At 40.1% G+C, this 19,996-nt stretch overlaps 1 protein-coding gene across 4 annotated transcripts in view; it reads right to left on the minus strand.

Moving 5' to 3' along the window:
* The window catches only part of nhsl1b (NHS-like 1b), a 95,952-nt gene that overhangs the window by 43,633 nt on the left and 32,323 nt on the right, over window positions 1-19,996 (minus strand). The window contains exon 1 of one of the 4 annotated variants that reach the window (XM_060866373.1): window positions 4,368-4,861. The exons of 2 other annotated variants lie outside the window; for them this stretch is intronic. In XM_060866373.1, the coding sequence (XP_060722356.1) occupies window positions 4,368-4,554 (187 nt within the window). In that variant the 5' untranslated portion in view covers window positions 4,555-4,861. Of the gene's footprint in view, window positions 1-4,325; window positions 4,862-19,996 lie in introns of those variants that run through there. One more of the 4 variants, XM_060866372.1, reaches the window with a different exon arrangement.

Raw genomic sequence — 19,996 nt, forward strand, 5'->3', positions numbered from 1 at the left:
TGGGTAAATCATTAAATACTGGCAGCACCCCATCACTAAGAGAAACGTGTTTAGCAGACTTTATTATTTTTTTTTTTACATTTCATTTCAATTTACACAATTGAGCAATTGAGGGTTAAGAGCCTTGCTCAGGGACTCAGCAGTGGCAGCTTGGTGGACCTGGGGTTTGAAATCATAGCCTTCTGATCAGTAGTCTAACAACTTCACCATCATTTGGTCGAGACGAATAAAAGATACGCACATTATTCGTGAAGTATACACAACAAACAACACATAGCAACAGGAACACAGGAGCTGTATACAGGAGTGCACACAGATGAGAGAGAACTTCATGATAAAAGTAGTGAACAGAAACGACAGCACACCAGAACCTGACTGATAATCTTCAAAAATCTTGTGCGATTTTAACTGGAGTCACACATTACAAATAATACGCAACAGAAAATACAAGGCTTCTGGCTGACGTGACTCTGGAGTCTGAAAACAGACAGATAACTAGAAGGACATGATGTCAGTGTACAAAATGCTGTTGGATTGTTGCAGCTTGTCTCACAATGGAAAGATAGGGTATGAATGCATGTAACCAGCACAGTGTGGATTTACCGTACACCCTGCAATTTGTAATCAGATAGTACATTTCTGCACGCAGAGGCAAGCTACAGAGAGCTTATCAGGGCTGATCTCGGTTTAAAAACAAAGAAACTTAGTACTCAGTGTCAAACCATCTAGTCCTTTTTTTATTTATATAGTTTATGGGGTCCTATGTTCTTGCATTCAGAGGATTTTGGTCAAAATTGTGAATTTTTTCCCATCTTAAATTTTTAAATATAATCATATATGTATCCTAAGATGTATCTCCACTATATTATGCAATACTATGACGTCTCATAATGCTGGGAAACAGGCAATAATGTGCTTTTCTGGGATTACAGTATTGCTGGCACACAGCCAGGAATGCACTGAATGGATGTGATAAGACAGAGAGAACCTTAACCCTAACCCTAACCCTAACCCTAACCCTAACCCTAACCCCCAGGCAAACAGAACCCTTAGTTACCTAATTTCACCTTTCACACTGCTCATACTTACATTACCTAGGGTTAACAGTTAATCCTGCGTATTTATAATCTCACGTTCTACAGTGTACATTCATCAAATCCTGGGTTAATGCCCTTATTTGCATCAATGCTTATCATCTTATTTGCATATTAACAACCATGGTTGGATAAAGTACAGCATGTGACTGGATTAAATAATGGCATGCGAGTTGTTTGGCCTTTTTAATTTTGGTTGTTCGTCCTCATAGGTTCAACACTGCCTCAGAGGATCAGCACTGCCTTAAAGATTTAGAACTGCCTCAGAGGTTCAGCACTACCTCAGATGTTCAGGACTGCCTCAGAGGATCAACAGTGCCAAACAGGTTGAGAACTGCCTGTGACGATCAGCAATGTTACAGAGAAGTATCATTTCTACACAAGGCCTGCAGTGACTCATCACGTAGAACAAAGCCCATATAATGTTAGCACTGCCAGGAGAGATAAGCAGTGTCACACAGATTTAGGGTCCAGTATATTGTGAATTTCATGCAAAATCTTCACTGTCAGGAAGGATCACAGAAACTGTCACAAAAACCTTCCTAACACAATGAACAACACTGCCACACAAACTTGACAGCACCACAGAGGATCGACATCGGCACAGAGTAGCACACTGCCATCAAAAACATCCTGTCACACAGCAACTGGACTTCTGAAATTATGGGTCTACTACAAGGGTCTGACAACCCATAATTACAGGCTCTATTTAAAAAGAGGGCTGGAGCCTCATTTAGGGCACTTTAACCAGGCCCGTGTGTGTAAGTGCCAGTCGTATAAATACACAGTTTAAATTACAACTATAAGAAGTTATGAGTAGTAGAATTATATTTTTTCTAAATACTGTATATGGGATTTCAGAGCAAATTTTCTGTCATGTCTTCCTACGGTGCCTCATGTGTAATAGTTTGTGCAGCTGGGTTCTAACATAGTTTAAAATGATCCTTTTTGATCCTACGTCATTATTTTTTCAATCAGTTTTTAGTTTCTAAGACACTTATCGAATTAAGAGAAATATGCAACATTTATGAAACCACAAAAGAACACACCACAGAAGCCTTGCACATACAGTAAGAGTGTTTCTGTCAAACGTCAACAATGTCATGTAACTGATCTGAGGTATTCCAAAAGAAACATGAGACAGGATGGTGATTTTGTCATGGAAGGAGTTCAAGATATGAAATTTTCTCTAATCCTAGAAAAGACGGCGACATTTCCTTAGGTATATTAAAACATTTTTTTACTGACCTTTTGTTCATATGGTTTTACTCATAAAATATATCAGGAGGAAAAAAAACTATTCTTTGTGCCTGGCTAGTTGGACTGTGTAATATAGGCATGGACTGGCTCAGGAAAATGCTGCAGCTAAAATAAAGTCAGTCGGATTTGTGATCGGTGGAACACGTGGCTGACTGTGTAGAAAGTTTTACTGAGCAAAAGATCAGAAAAAAGACTGTGGAAAGCTCAGACGATAAAAAAGAGAACATTTATGGTAACTAATTTATTACTTCCTAAAACCTAGTGATCCTAATGAACATAATACTGTTATACCTTTAACAGTCATTTAAGTTAAGCACCCAAAGTCCCCCGAATGTTTTAAACGGGTAATCGGTGGTGAGAAACGTGTGAAGGTGAGAGTTGAGGTGTCAGAGGCTGAAGCCAAGGAACCATCATAAATCAGAGAGCACTAATATTAACTCCAAATGCACACAAACGGGACCCAGCTCAGCCTCAACACGGGCCTGACACCAGCTCTTATTACAAACAGAGTAGAGTTACTGCTATACTGCAAAACAATATACACACACACACACACACTCACACACACACACACACAAACAAACACACAGAAAGCAGTGGTTAGGAATAAAATAGAAGTATTTGCCCACATACAAAGAAGACAAAAAGGATTTATTTTATAAGGCCAAACAATGTGCCCCAATTATTCCTTATAATGTGTATGGAGTGACTCAATGAACCCAGTGCTGTTCTTTCCATCTATTGCACAGATCCAGTTACATCCAGGCCTTAGAAATGACATACACTCCATTTTAAACTTTACAGAATCACACATTTCACACACACACACACACACACACTGACAAACACTCACACACACAATGAAGTCAAAATCCTTTCTTTTCAACCTGCTTACCTTACGAAGAATTTCTCACTGCTTTTACATTGCTTTTTACAATGAATGTAAAAAGCAGTAGATTTAGATACAGAATGTGATTCTCAATCCTGGTCCTGTAGCTGTGTGTATGAAAGTAGCTATAGCTTGAGCAGGGAGTAAAGCTTCCCCTCAGTGGCATGCACTTTTACACTCGCATCGCCACCAGTTGGTGACATCTCCCATTTCCGCACGCTCATCCTTATGCTCTGTGACCCGCAGCAACCCCAATCACCACCCCACCACCTCCTGGCAGATAAAAGACTAGTGTCAACGACTTACATACAATGAAAAACCTGTCATAAAATCAGGACAGTGATCCGATTCTCTCCTCACATGTAAACATCTCACCCTGTTACTTCCTGCCCTGACATTAACTGCAGACACAATGAAGGATTTTACAACACACACACACACACACACACACACACACACACACACACACACACACACACACACACACACACACACACACACACACACACACACACACACACACACACACACACACACACACACTGTGTGTGTGTGAACCAAGACAGGATACAGGAGGAAACCGGCTGGCTAAAACATGCTGGTTTCAGTATGGCACATTTCACGGACATGGAATCAGAAATCCGTGAACAATGCATTCATTCTTTACTTTACATTTTACCCATCATGCTCAGGACTTTTCTGTATGTGTCAGGATGAGGCAGTGCAGACTAATTTCCATTCTGATGCAAATTCTTTGCAGTATTCTGGCCTCTACATGAGGACATGACACGGAGAACACTGACTTTCAGATCTGTAAAAGAGCTTTGGGATTAGAAGATATGGTAAATCTAGTATTAGAAAACTCTGTATATGTGTGTGTGTATGTGTGTGTGTGTTAGAAAAACATATGCTTACAGTAGCATCTAGAAACAAGTGCCAGACCAACTGACAACTAAACACAAAAACTCCTTAATGCTAAAGTCACAAAGCAATCAATCAAACTATGAATAAAACGTCCAAAGCAGACCAACTTATATTACAATCTTGCAGCTAGATAAATACCCACACAATCATCCCCTCACCTATGTAGTGTTGGGGCTCATACACCCAATCATCATCATCACCTTTTACTTGATCCCTGTGTTCTGTGCGTGACAATGTGTTTAGGTCGTTGTGGCTGCGGAACAGTTTGCGGGTCTGGCGTGAAAGAGAGGATCCGCTGAGCCAGCTGAGGGTGCGAGTGACTGTGGCGGCCTTTTCCTTCTTGTCCCTCTCCTTGCGCAAAGAGCCTGAGTGCTTCTCCTTCCGCATGCTCCACAAGAAAAAAAGGGGGAGCGAGATGGAGGTAGGGTTGAGTAGGGTCAAGACCTGAAATGGACAGAGGGCCACCTGACCTCACAGCTGCATGATCAGTCTTGAAAGAGAAAACACAAGCACTTTTCAGGCTTTTAGATCCTGAGGTATAAATCACACCAAGGTCTCGTCACCAAGGCTTTCTCAGATATTCAGATCCTGAAGAGCTGCACAATAATCACCATAATGGACACTTCATTTGTCCATATTGGCTCAGTCATAGATAAAGAATAGATACAGTTCTTAGAGTCTGATGATTTCTATCCATTACCTTGATCCTAGGATGCATGTCAGAGAACCTGGTACAAAGGGAAAATCCCAGAAGGTGTAATTAACCGAAGCGGCATGACGGAAAAAGAGGAATAGCAGGCTGGTCTTCCCCACTGACACCAATCTCTTTACTGTGCTCCAAGTGGAAAAAAGGAATCCCAACACAACCAAACCACACAGCTCAGTCTGGATTTGGGTGTAGTCCCTAGAAGAAAGTTTAGCTGACCAAAGTTTAAGGAAAAGGGATCTTTAATAAAAGATCCTGAACGTGTCTGGCGATCAGCTGGCTTTTACAAGCTGTCAGCTGTCCTCAAACTTCAGGTTCAAAGTCCTCCTTTTGTTCTTGTCTATCCATGAGTCAACCTGAGTATCACCTGAATGAAGTCGTCACACAGCAATGAGTGGATGAATAAGGCTTCAGCTTACTTCCTTTGTTCTTGTCGTAGTATTTTAAATCCGGTGGTCACTGCGTTTGTAATGAGCCGTGTTTGACAGCTCAGAGCACTTCAGCGCACTTTGCACGCCGGAAACCCTCTTCCAGACTTCCCAATTTGAGTGGCTGTGCTCACCTGCTGCTGGGAAATACACAAACACAACCAAACCCTTGCTGTGTTGGATAAAGCTCAGAGTTTCGCCTAAGGCTAGTGACCGTTCCTCTGTGAAAACATGCTGGACGATTGTGAGGTTTGGATTACAAACAGAAGGAGTGCTACTGAAATACGACCCAAACGCCAACCCCCTAACTACTGGCTCAGTATTTACTCTCTGATCTCCACCTCTCTGATCTTTGCTCCTCCCAGTCAGTGGCATGGCAACGACTTCCTAACACCTCCTACTCCTGGCTGCACTTCCTCCTTCCTCCTCCCTGCCCAGGTGTGTAGCCACAAGCAGAGCTGCTTGGGCTGAGAAGCACAATACTGGTGAAGCACCACCCGCTTACACTCTACAGTCAAATGCATACTACACAACACACACACACACACACACACACACACACACACACACACACACACACACACACACACACACACACAGCAGCTTCAGACTGAAGAGATCTGTCTGTTAAACAAACCCGATCTGAAATAGAAATGATATTATCCACACGCATACACAGGCTGAAACATGAACACAAAAACAGGTGCAAAGTTCTTCACACACACACACACACACACACACACACACACACACACACACACACACACACACACACACACACACCCTGCTGTGAGTAGGGTTGCAATGGGGCGGAAAGTTTCTGGTAAAGTTCCGGTAAATTTCCGGAAACTTTCCACGGTAACTTAATCTGGGGAATTTTGGAAATATTCCAAATTGGAAACTACGGGAATTTATGGAAATTTATGGGAATTTACAGGAATTTATGGGAATTATTTGGAAATATAGGGAAATTTATATAAATTATTAATATTAATATTATATAAAATCTCATATACAAATATAAATAAACATTTTGTTTGGTCATAAGCAGACATGCATTCTAGGAAATATTAAAAATGACGTCTTGATTGATTTAATTGTAATGGATTTTTTCTTTTTCGGGGGGCGTGAGTGTGTGTGGGGGGTCATCAAATTATCTGTGCATGTAGTAACACTCCTAATTTACTGCTTATTAAGAGTTAGTAAGGTAGTTATTAAGTTTAGGTATTGGGTACAATTAAGAAAGTAGAATAAGGTCATGCAGAATAAGGCATTAATATGTGTTTAATAAGCACTAATAAATAGCCAATATTCTGTTAATATTCATGCTAATAAGCAACTAGTTAAATGACCCTAAAATAAAGTGTTACTGTGCATGTTATGGAAGAATGCAAGTACATGCAGGGGGTTTGGCCTCAATGGCCCTCCAGTAAGCAGTGTGATGTGTGCAAGTGACAGAGGAATGCAGGGTACAAATTCAACTTAAAATTGCATCTTGTTGTTTTAAACACAATTATGCTGCAAGATTTTTTTAACTACATTTAAATTCCTTGTTATAGGCAACTCTGCATTTTTTTTTAATTCCCAGTATATTTCCATATATTCCTGTTAATTCCCATATATTCCCGTTAATTCCCATATATTCCCGTTAATTCCCATATATTCCCGTTAATTCCCATATATTCCCGTTAATTCCCATATATTCCTGTTAATTCCCATATATTCCCGTTAATTCCCATATATTCCCGTTAATTCCCATATATTCCCGTTAATTCCCATATATTCCTGTTAATTCCCATATATTCCCGTTAATTCCCATATATTCCCGTTAATTCCCATATATTCCTGTTAATTCCCATATATTCCCGTTAATTCCCATATATTCCCGTTAATTCCCATATATTCCCGTTAATTCCCATGGAAAGTTTCCAGCCTTGAAAATTCCTGGAATTTTGCAACCCTAGCTGTGAGAGGTGAGAGGTCTGGTTCAGAGATTCACCACAGCAGCATTACACTCTATTCCAGTCTTTACATCTCTCCATGCCATACATGCCAAGAGTTTATAAAAGCTTTAACAGCAGGACCATGTTTTTGCAAGATCATGTGCGCATCTGTGTGAAAACTAAGGCTGTTAGAATGAGGCTAAGGCTAAACTAAGGCTGTTAGATATCCTTTATATATATATATGTTCAGTTGCCTAAATTGTGTGCACTGAAAAAGCCATTCCCAGAGTTTTGAGCTTAATGATCTTTAGGATGTATTTTACAATTTCCATCAATTTTTGTAATAATCTATGAATCGAATCAAGTATTTTCTTAAAGCAGTTAATGTCTGAGAGACATTTACTGGACTCCTTTCTGTTGATAGATGTGTTACAGGTCCAAATAAATGTTTTTAAATCCAAATCCAATCTTGCAATTTGCTTGTTTTCTGATTCGAGTGCCAACCATTTTATTTCTGGTATGAGCCTGATATGCTCGCAGGTATTGGATCATTTCCGTCTCTAGATAAAATTCTAGTATTATTTCTATTTTCCTGCACCACAGTTTCAATCTTTTATGGTTCATGTGCTACAATGACATAATCTAGCGCTATTCATTACATTTGCTGTGTAAATACTTCCTTTTAAATCAATCAAAAGAAGAATAGAACATTTAAAGTAATCTGATGGCCCTGATATAAACGAGTGTAAATTTATGCTCCAGGCTACAGAAGGGCTCCAAGTGAAAGCAGCAAAACTCCTTTTTGAATATTTGCATATAGCTGTTCAGATCTAGAACTCAGTGAACACAGGTCTGAAGGTCTCCAGTACATATTGCGTTGATTGTGCACTGCAAACAGAATCAGTTCGGGACACTGTGCTGTCAGTTTAATCGTTAAACAATTTAAACACCATCCTTCTTTACTGACCTCTGACCCTTGCAGCCCAACTGTACAAGGAACAGTATCTCATCCATATCCATAAAGCCTGCTCATAAATATACACACCCTCCGACACACAAACAAACCCAGACGGCAAACCTTTGTCCTGAGCAGTGCAACCAAAGGCCGTTCACACCCTCACACGCCGTTAATAATTCACCAGCATCAAGAGCCGACTGCTGAGATGAAGAGAAACAGTGAGAGATAGATGAAGAGTCATAACTCATCTCAGCACCATAAATAGCTTTATTTAAACATTTGGTCTATTACAGTATAGAACGCTGAATGAAGCTAAAAACAAAGCTAGGGCTACACTGAAGACATACATCATGGTTAATAAACAAATTGTTATAGGAGTGGAGTTAATAAACACAACAAGGATTCAGTGTGTTTCACTGTCCCACAAGAGTGTCGGGAATCAATCTTTCTAACCGATTCTTTTTTCCAGTCGTTAGATCTTTTGTTAACATGTTCATAAATCAGGCAGAGGTTTTCCTTACTTTCCTGAAGTCAGCAAATACAACCTCGACAATACATTCCGACTAAACAACTGATCCTATTCAATATCGGTAGGCAGGAACAAAAGATATTTCATCAAAATGAGTCGTTTATTTCCATTTTGTCTAATCGTAAGTAAACATATGTTAAAACATTCAGTGGTTAGTTTTTCATGAGATGCTTTTTCCTAGTCAGGGTCATGGAGGATACTCAACCAATCTTGGTTAAACTGAGGACAAATACTGTACACACTCATGCACACCTAGGGCCAGTCCATTGATCTGCCTGTTTTTGGACAATGTTTTTGTACCTGGACTCAACACTAACAGCATGTGAACAATGTTAAGAGCATGTGAACCTCCACACATCAAGCTCAGGACTGAACCCAGGCAGTGATAGACACCCCCACCAAATCCCCCCCACTCCACTGTGCTGCCCCTCGTGTGGTAAAAAGACCTACAAATTAGTTGTATAATAAGCTATTTAAAATAAATGCACATACAATCCAAAGGAGGTCTTATGCCCCGAGTCCCATTGTATAGGCTCCAGGTTCCCTGTGGCCTTGTGTAGGATAAGCGGTACAGGAGAATGGAATAATTAGATAAGCTCATGCAATTTCAAACCGATCATTTTAAAAACTGTGTTAAAACATTCACGTGTATGAGACGAATTAATCGTGAAAATGGTGCATACAGAACTCCACGTAAAACACTCAGCTTGACCTCTGACCTGCCCCTCCTTAGCAACACAGAGGTTGGCCTTCACCTCTAATGGTGTATAAATACTCCCCAGGCCACAGAAGGCTCACTCAGGATCGACATATCTTGCTCTCTATTCCTGTCTGTGTCCTGGTTTATCTCACGCTTCTTCTATATCAGTTTGCCACGTGAGTGGTGGGACATGATCTGTAGGTCATGTATGTGCATGATGAGCGGTACTGGGTGCATTCTCCAGCATTCCAGCTTTAGCTTCCACCTGCCCAGTCCAAGGCCTCAGGGAGGGGCGGAGAAGGGGAGCTAGAGATGGCGGGAAGATGTGAAAAAAGAAGAGAAGGCCTGGGTAGCAGGAAAGAAGAACACTGCATGGAGGTCATTTAAACACATACCATATACATATCACACGTATGTGATAGATGTGCATGCACAACATGCAACCACACACACACACACACACACACACACACACACACACTTCTAAACATTTCTAATACCATATTGACAGGGTTGTGCTGGCATTAAATAAAACATACAGCAGGCAGACAGAGTTACACGATACGATCGATATGTGATCAATACGTCATGACCGATCAGTGTAGATTCACCATGAAAAAAACCTTTAACATCTACTAAGATTCAACAAGATAACCGAATGACTTACTTTCACATAGCAAGACATTTTTTCAGTTATTTCTGGAAAAATCACTTAATCAGACAGCCGTGGTTTACAAGAAGAAACAATAACGCCAACGTCTAATGGCAGGAAGAACAAAGTCTCGTGAGGAAGACAACTAATTATTGATCAGGCATGAGAGATTGCCTGAGGTCACACGGAAACAGCTACATGATGGACAGAAGTCATTATGTTTAGACTCGCTGGCAGATGGTAGAGCTGAGAGATATGATATCAATAGCACAATAAACTATGGCATTAAAGCACTTTTTCTATAAATAAGCTTAAATTTAAAAATGCCGTCATGCTTAATTATTTTGTCCTCCTACTTAATAATAATAAAAATGTCTTTGAAGTACTAGCTCGCTAAGTGAGATAAGTATTCATGTATATACAGAGTCAAAAACAAGTACAGTACATTACACGTAGCAAATGGAAACCTTCAGTGATTCCTTACAGAATTCCAGTTTCTCTTCCACACCATAATTCCTAGCTTTAATAACCTTTACCCAGACACCCCGGCATGCCACTACTCTGAGCTGGGTTTATATACTTCCCACAATTAGTCTAGCTTCGAGGCCATCTGTGTGCATGTGGTTCAGTGAGAAGAATAAAAATCTAAAGACAGCCTTTGTTTTACAAGTCAGTGAGTCATTTTATTCTGACATTTTTTTTCAGTCAGTGAGTGTTTTTAGAACACTGACCAGTTTCACACACGGCAAGTTTAAGGGTTCGGCTCAAGGTTCCAACCTCTGGTTCTTTAAAACAAAACCACAGCTTCCACTGTTTCAAATAGAGTGAAAACACATGGAAAGTAATCCATCCTCCACGCTGAGACATGCACAGTTACTTAAAGCCTGTTCAATTCACCTAAATCTTTTTCAACCGCAAAGCCTCAATCACAAATAATTACTGTTTAATAGGCTGTTTGGGGTTGATAGAGAGAGATTGAGAGAGAGAGAGAGAGAGAGAGAGAGAGAGAGGTGAAGAATATAAATGATAAAGAATACAAAAGCTGCTACATTCTTCATCACCAAAACTTTACCAAAATAACATTTATTCATTCATTCACTCACTCACTTACTCACTCAATGATTCATTCATTCACTCAATTATTCACTCAATGATTCATTCATTCACTCAATTATTCACTCAGTGATTCATTAACTTAATTTCTCACTCATTCACTCATTTTTTCACTCAGTGATTCATTCGTTCTTTCAGTCACTCACTCCGCACAGACTCACCGAAATTGGACACAATACAATTTCAATACGAGCTTTCCTGCTTACGTGATGCTATTGCTATGTGTTGGTATGATTTACATGTCATTGTTTCCACACGACTGGATGGCTAGTTAAATGCATAAATAAGCAGGTTTAAATAAAATGTTTCTAATAAAATGGCAGTCTATTTTTCTGTTTATGTACAACAATACAAGTGAAGCTTAATGATGCAGTGTTTGTGCAGTGGTGAAGGTTCTAGCCTGCTGATCAGAAGGTTATGAGGTCAAAGTCAATCTGTCACTGTTGAACAAGTCTGGATCTGTTTGTGCTATGACCAGCTATTTATCTATAACGTACTTATATGTGTGAAAATAAAGGCTTATGTTTTGGATTAAAGCCGGGAAAATGCTTCCACAGTCAACTGTTAAAATGACAAACTATACTCTACCCCTCATATGGAGTAACACACTTTTATTAGTGTTATTGTGGACTTGTTTGGAGTGAAGCCTGAGGTAGCTGCAATGTAATGTTTTTAGCTGCACTGCTACCTTTTTAAAAGACCAACATACAATTCAGCTCCTTAGTGTCATTTTCAGATGAGCTACTAGAGGGCGGTAGAGTATCAGTATCATCTTGAGCCTGTAGCGAACATACAGGAAGAGAGACCAAGGCAGAATATGGCAGGACATGGCTCACTGCCAGATCTAACCCACTTTTACAAAAGAGCTGGCAGAAAGAGAAACAGGAAATTTAAAAAACTCACAGAGCATGAAATCTCTATGGTATTTACACACTTCAATGGGTGTGTATTTAGGCTCAAGTCCTGGAGGACCAGGACTACTATCAACAAATCAAATTCTATTCGGGATATGCAGACTTCGGGCTTCATTACAGCCACCTCGCTTAACTATCTGTCTAACACCCAAGTCTCTACATGTCCTGCCTTTGGGATTTAGCGATGCCAAATCCTTAACTTTACCCATGTCTTTAAAGGAATTCCAGTCATGCCTGGTTTCGCAGAAGACTAACACTCATCCGAAGATAAAGAGAGAAAGATTTTGATCCTTCAGAGCTAAACCTTGACCATGTATAGATGAGATGAATGGTGTATTGTGGGCGTGTCTAATTCTAAGTCTAATTACATCGCTGAATTCTGACGTTGATGTTTCTGATGTTTCAATGAGCAGAAACAAAAATTTTCAAACCAGTCTGACTGCTTGAGATACATTCAGCCCTAAAGCATGTTAAACTTGTCTAAGAGCATGACTCAGGTACATGCACACACCCATGCTCGAATGATACTACATACTAACAAAAGAGCCTTTAAAAGCGCTTACTATTATTAACACACTACAAATATATGAGACAATTACTATATAGAGCAGGAGGATTATCTGAAATTCTAGTTTCCTAATTGACAGGCAGCGTGCGCATGTGCTCATATCCTGTAAGAGTGGATGTTTCAGTGTCTGATTGTTGGGGTAAGTGTGTGTGTGTGTGTGTGTGTGTGGGGGGGGGGGGGTGGTGTCTAGTTTCCATCTGTTCCTCGGGACATCCTGTTGACACTCTTTCCCTTTCCTGTGAACTGGTGTCTTTATTCTCGCTACACATTTTCAGGAAATGTGGCAGTATGGAATACTGACGCAGACGGATGGACAAAGTTCTTCTAGCACCACTTTCTTCAAGGCTGAGAAAAAACTGGGGCATGAGAAGATGTAGAGCCTTCACTCTTTGCTCTGAGCTCATACAGTCCTACTCAACATGCGATATGCTTTTATATAGAATTTCCCCAAGAATCACAGAGTACTAAGAGCTCTTGACTTTTCTGGGACAAAAATCAACAAAAAATCAAGTTACAAAATAACTAAAACCCATCATTCCACAAATTCTGTCCACTTTATTAGGAACACTTGCACATTCATACAATTTTCCCAATTAATCTGCACTGCATACGATCATGCAGAATTTCATTCATTCATTCATTCATTTTCTACCGCTTATCCGAACTACCTCGGGTCACGGGGAGCCTGTGCCTATCTCAGGCGTCATCGGGCATCAAGGCAGGATACACCCTGGACGGAGTGCCAACCCATCACAGGGCACACACACACACACACACACACTCATTCACTCACGCAATCACACACTAGGGACAATTTTCCAGAGATGCCAATCAACCTACCATGCATGTCTTTGGACCGGGGGAGGAAACCGGAGTACCCGGAGGAAACCCCCGAGGCATGGGGAGAACATGCAAACTCCACACACACAAGGTGGAGGCGGGAATCGAACCCCGACCCTGGAGGTGTGAGGCGAACGTGCTAACCACTAAGCCACCGTGCCCCCCTGCAGAATTTCAGTTAATGTTTATATGAAACACCAGAATATTGGAAATGTGATCTCGGTTAATCTGACCATGGTAGGCATGTTTATTTACTACAGAACCTGCTGATCTTCTCTGACTTTCATGCATAACACTCTCTGGAGTTTAAACAAAAAGGAGAAAAACATCCAGCCAAAGGCGACTCAGTGGGTGGAAACACCTTGCTGAAGAGACGTCAGAGGAGAGAGCCTAGACTGGTGCGATGCTGATTGTAAGTCTATGGTAACTCAAATATCCAGCCTTTATGTTTGTGGTGAGCAAAATGGCATCTCTGAACTCGCATCATGTCGAACCTTGAGGATGTTGGACTACATCAGCATTAGACCATAAGCTATAAAAACAGTCACTGAAACTGGACGACTGATGATTAGAAAAATTAACCCATGTAGAAATCATTTATTTCAAATTTTAGCCCTTTTTTATGGATCATCTTTCAAAATAGCTGCTTCTATAGAAACCCGAAATCCTAACATAGGGTTGAAATGAAAAGGACAGCTTACCAATGGCACACTTACACACAATCTAAGATCAGCGTATTGCAACTTATTACTCATTACAAGTCGACTCATTGTTCCACCCAAAACCACATAATCGGTTAACCTGGCGATAGCCAAAGGTGTCTTCATGTGTGATTTATGAAAATGTTTCATTAGCTAGGAACCATATGAATCAAAGGAGCGTTTATACAGCATGCTGCTGGACAAGTTTCCCAGTGAGCGAGATTTCAGAAAGTGCATTCATGTGAAATGAATAAACAAACTGTTTGATAGTGAAACATTAATTTCTGAGACAATCAACTGAACATCAACATAGATTTTAAACCGATATGAACTTTTTTGTGTACTAAGAGTAAGAGTACCATTTCATAGCAATATAATGATGTTTCATTGGATTGGAAATCCACTTATGGGACATTTTCAATCAGTATAAACAAATGAATTATTCATATTTTATCACCTTTGATATTAGTCTGATATAAACTGAGTCAGGACACTGTTATCTTTCAGTGTGAGATGATTATGTTATACAGAATCTTAGTGGTTGAAGATAACACCTTCAAATATTAGATGCTTAGAGAAATGGGTTTGAGATCATTTTTGGAATGTTTCTATGAATAGAATGCCCCAAGTCAGCTAGGTAAAAACAGAAACACTACGAATTCATATGAGACACTTCACACTTTTATAAGAGCCATTAACCAGACTATGTAGTATGACATGACAAAGAGTTTCAATGCTGGACACAAACTTTTCTTGGCCTGTAGTAAAAACAGTTAATGTGACATCTTGTTTTACTGCTACACTGATTTTTTTGGCATCACATGTAAAATATGTTATTCAAGTCTGTCTAATGTGTCTAATTTTATCTCAGTATGTTTAAGCAGTGAGCGATAGCCTGTAGTAGCACTAAAGCTATACAACAGCTTTGTTTCTGCATTGCTTGGTTTCGGTCCTGTTTCCACATGCCTACACATTCAATCCAGTACATTCTGTCATCTGTGAACACTAATTAATCAATCCTTGTAAAACATTCTACAATACATCTATCTATCAGTAACAGTTCTTCCAGATCGCCCCAAGACTGATGTGTGTATTGCGACACAACAGTTACAGCTGAACTGCTTGTCCCAGGCACCAGAGCTACTCTAGCATTTATAGATCTATACAGGGTGCGATGGCATGTGAAAGCTAACCAGCTAACATCGTGTCAGCTAACATGTCAGTGTTAAAAAATTCTCTTCTTTCTGCCTGAGAAATCAGATATAAAGTAAAATATGCTGCTTTAAATATGATTGTGCACAGTTCAGGTCATATTTGAACATTGTCTTTGCCTGTACACCACGATGTTAACATTTCATTACATATTTACATACTTCCTTTTGATGGTATGAGCTCTATAGAAACACAATAGTACCACAGCCTCTCTCCTGAAATGACTTCACAGTCTCTCCTGTTTTGGACTCAGACGATCTTTTGATGGTATGAGGTCTATCAAGACAATGGCACCACAGCCGCTCTCTTTGAACCCTTAGCACTAAAGGTCAAAGCGCAGAGCGACACAGAACTACTAAATGTACTGAAGGTGTAGAGTAATCTGTCAGGAACATCAAAACGGAAACGTCCCAAATGCTCTGGCTGTAAGGAAACAGCCCAGGACACTTTCTGTACATGCACACACACACACACACACGTATGTATTTTATTGTTTGTGTGTGCCCACGTGTGCGTACAGGAAGTGCCATCGGGGCCTTAATTTCCTGCCTGAATGCCATCTCATCAGTCATCAGAGTGAGCACATTGTTATGGAATGACAACAGGACAACATTTCTCACAGCTCTGTCTGTTGCGCAAACACCATCAGAGGTGTTTTGTACAGCCAAGGAGAATTAAGGACACACACACTCATTTTGCACATTCATACAGGAAGTTCAGCAGGATACACCGTGGGACGATGTTTATCTGCACTGTAGCAAAGAATACGAAGGAATAGACAGTAAAATACTAACTGTAAAGCTTTATGTTGCATGTCCAATGCATGTGAAGTCTAAATAAATTACTTACAAGGACAAGATTTGTCTAAAGGACAAGACCTACACACCTGCATCTTAACATAAGTCAGATCGTTTACATATCCTGTGACGAGTTGAAGAGAATGAATAGCTGAATTTTACAGCACAACACAGCATCTATAAGCAGTTTATAAGTGTTCGGAATAACACACAAAGATTTTTAAAGTATTTACAGAGTTACAGCAAACATGGGACAGGAGATATTTTACTTCTGCTGGAGGAGTCTAAGTAGTTTAGGACCTTATTCACAAGTGATGAGAGAAAAAAGAAGCAGCTTTAGCGTTAAAGTTATTGTACAGGTCTGTGGTGCTAAAGCAGAAGCTTAGATTTTGGACACAACTCTTGGCCCATGTCCCTTTTTCTCACTTTTGGTCACAAGCTGTGGTTATAGTCTGTGTTTCTGTGAATTTTCTGTCACTTCACTTCACTTCAATTCAATTCACTTCAATTTATTTGTATAGCACGTTTAACAATTCACATTATCTCAAAGCAGCTTTACAGAAGTATGGAAACAGAAGATAGACAAAAAAGAAATAAATACAGTTGTGTTCAAAATGATTCAACCCCCACTGAAATTGATTGTTTTGGTCGGTTTGACATTGATTATGATCATTCAGTCATCCTGCTTACAATTAAATCAAAGAGGCACATGTAGGTCAGACAAATATAACATAACATTTATAATGAAATAACCACAAATGTCTTTTCTGAGCTCACATCATTATCAGTTTTATTTAACCCCCAAGTGACATTCAATCTTAGTACTTAGTACAACATCCTTTTACAGTTATAACAGCTTTTAAACGTGAAGCATAGCTTGACACAAGTGTCTTGCAGCGATCTACGGGTATTTTCGCCCATTCATCATGGGCAAAAGCCTCCAGTTCAGTCACATTCTTAGGCTTGCGCACTGCAACTGCTTTCTTTAAGTCCCACCAGAGGTTCTCAATCGGATTTAAGTCTGGTGACTGCGATGGCCACTTCAAAATGTTCCAGCCTTTAATCTGCAACCATGCTCTAGTGGACTTGGAGGTATGCTTGGGATCATTGTCCTGTTGAAAGGTCCAACGTCTTCCAAGCCTCAGGTTTGTGACGGACTGCATCACATTGTCATCCAATATCTTCTGGTACTGAAGAGAATTCATGGTACCTTGCACACGCTGAAGCTTCCCAGTACCTGCAGAAGCAAAACAGCCCCAAAGCATGATTGACCCCCCGCCATGCTTCACAGTAGGCAAGGTGTTCTTTTCTTCATAGGCCTTGTTCTTCCTCCTCCAAACATAGCGTTGATCCATGGGCCCAAACAGTTCTAATTTTGTTTCATCAGTCCACAGAACACTATCCCAAAACTTCTGTGGTTTGTCCACATGACTTTTGGCATACTGCAGTCGACTCTTCTTATTCTTTGGGGACAGCAAGGGGGTGCGCCTGGGAGTTCTGGCATGGAGGCCTTCATTACGCAGGGTGCGCCGTATTGTCTGAGCAGAAACTTCAGTACCCACATCTGACAAATCTTTTCTCAGTTCCTCAGCAGTCACACGGGGACTTTTCTCCACTCTACGCTTCAGGTAGCGCACAGCAGTCGAAGTCAGCATCTTCTTTCTGCCACGACCAGGTAGCGTTTCAACAGTGCCCTTTGCCTTGAATTTGCGAATGATGCTTCCTATGGTGTCTCTTGGTATGTTTAACATCTTTGCAATCTTCTTATAGCCATTGCCCTTCCTGTGAAGAGTAATCACCTGTTCTCTTGTCTTCCTGGACCATTCTCTTGACCTCACCATGTTTGTAACCACACCAGTAAATGTCTAGAAGGAGCTGAGTATCACAGTCATTTTAAAGCTGCCTAATTGGTGCTTATTAGGCTTTATTGCTGCTCCCTGATATCCACAGGTGTTTTCAATACCTGATTGAAAACACTTCATTGAACCTCTGTTCTTCAGAGTGGTAGTCTTTAAGGGGTTGAATAATTATGTCAATGAAGAATTCACAAAAGAAACATTTACTACTGTATTACAAAACTAATTGATGTCATTTTAGTTGCATATGGTTCTTTAAGAAGTCCTTGTAGGATTTCATTCTGAATACAATTACAAATGTACACTAAATTCCCTAAAACCATTTACAGCATTGGGGGTTGAATAATTTTGAACACAACTGTATATATAATAATAAAAAGAACAAAAAAAATCAAAGTTTAAAAATAATTTAAAGAATATTAACTTAAAATTTACGATACTATGATACTATATATCTATCCCTAATGAGCAAGCCGGGGGCAACGGCAGCAAGGAAAAACTCCCTGGGATGATAAAGAAACCTTGAGAGAAACCAGGCTCAGGTGTAGGGGTGTGTGTGTGTGTTTGTGTGTGTGTATGGGTTGCCCTGTGATGGTGACTGGTGTCCCATTCAGACGTGTTCCCAGCTCATGCCCATAGTTTCAGGATTGCCTCCGGATCCACCTCAACCCTGACTAAGATAAAGCGCTTACCGAGTATGAACAAATGAATGAATAAACAAACGAATGAACAAATGTTTGGATGTGACGCGCTTCACACACTGAATAAATCTCCCAATTTACACTAAGAACAACATGAGAATCCCAGTGAGTCAAACTCCAGTTTTATCTACACTGATGATATGAAATAAAAAATATCTACAATATCTGTAGCATGACTGATGAATTATAAATTATACACTCAGCTTTAACATCCTATCAGAGCAGTTATATAATAGACCTAACAGGATGACTTAAACTTCCTGTGTCTATGAAACTGACGCAATCTTAATAGTCAGTAGTGAATGATGTTAATGTTTGACATTGTAAGCAAAATACTCCACTTTATTTACTTTATTTATATAATACTTTATTCCTTTTACTTGCTGTCCGTCAGCCTTATACAAGCAGAGGAATTGCTTTTAGATTAGCATATTAACAAACCTGGCATCCCTGGGGAGCTTTTTTGAAAAACAGATGAGGAGGTGAAAGAGCCTGGGAGAGATTCCCGCACGTTCCACTGATCCGATGCCAGCGTCTCTGGCATTCTGCCCAAAATCCTAACGGTTCTGTGGAGTGTTCACGACGGCTGACCACACACACACACAAACACACACACACACACACACACACATACACATGCAGCTACCAGCAGCTAAATACTATTTTGATACCTGACTTGTACACATAAAAACGATGAACATCTATTCGAACTTCAATTTTGTTTACATTTAGTTTAGTTCTATGATATTCTGAATAAATCCATTTTTTCCATTTACCATATTAGCTGCATTAGTTCCTTGATTAGAACTACAGGAAGATTAAGCGTGGGTGAGATCACAAAAATATCATATTTTATGATACACGATTAGGTGAAAATTTGAACATCACATCAGCAGCTCCCTGTCAGATTGTAAAGATATCCAAGTTTTTTGTTTTTAACACAGTTCAAGCTGACACACGTTTCTGCTGCTTTAGTATGACTGGCAATTTTAAACCTATTTAATCTGACCTGTCAATTAAGGTTACTAACTACTAACTACTGATGCAGCAAAATGAGTTGAAAAGCAGCTGTGTGTCTTCCTGATGAGACAGAGAGAGAGAGAGTGAGTGAGTGAGTGAGTGAGTGAGTGAGTGAGTGAGTGAGTGAGTGAGTGAGTGAGTGAGTGAGTGAGCGCAAGAGAGAGAGGGAGAGAGAGTGCAAGAGAGAGAGA

Source organism: Tachysurus vachellii, chromosome 3, assembly GCF_030014155.1.
Source record: "Tachysurus vachellii isolate PV-2020 chromosome 3, HZAU_Pvac_v1, whole genome shotgun sequence".
Taxonomy (NCBI): Eukaryota; Metazoa; Chordata; class Actinopteri; order Siluriformes; family Bagridae; genus Tachysurus; species Tachysurus vachellii.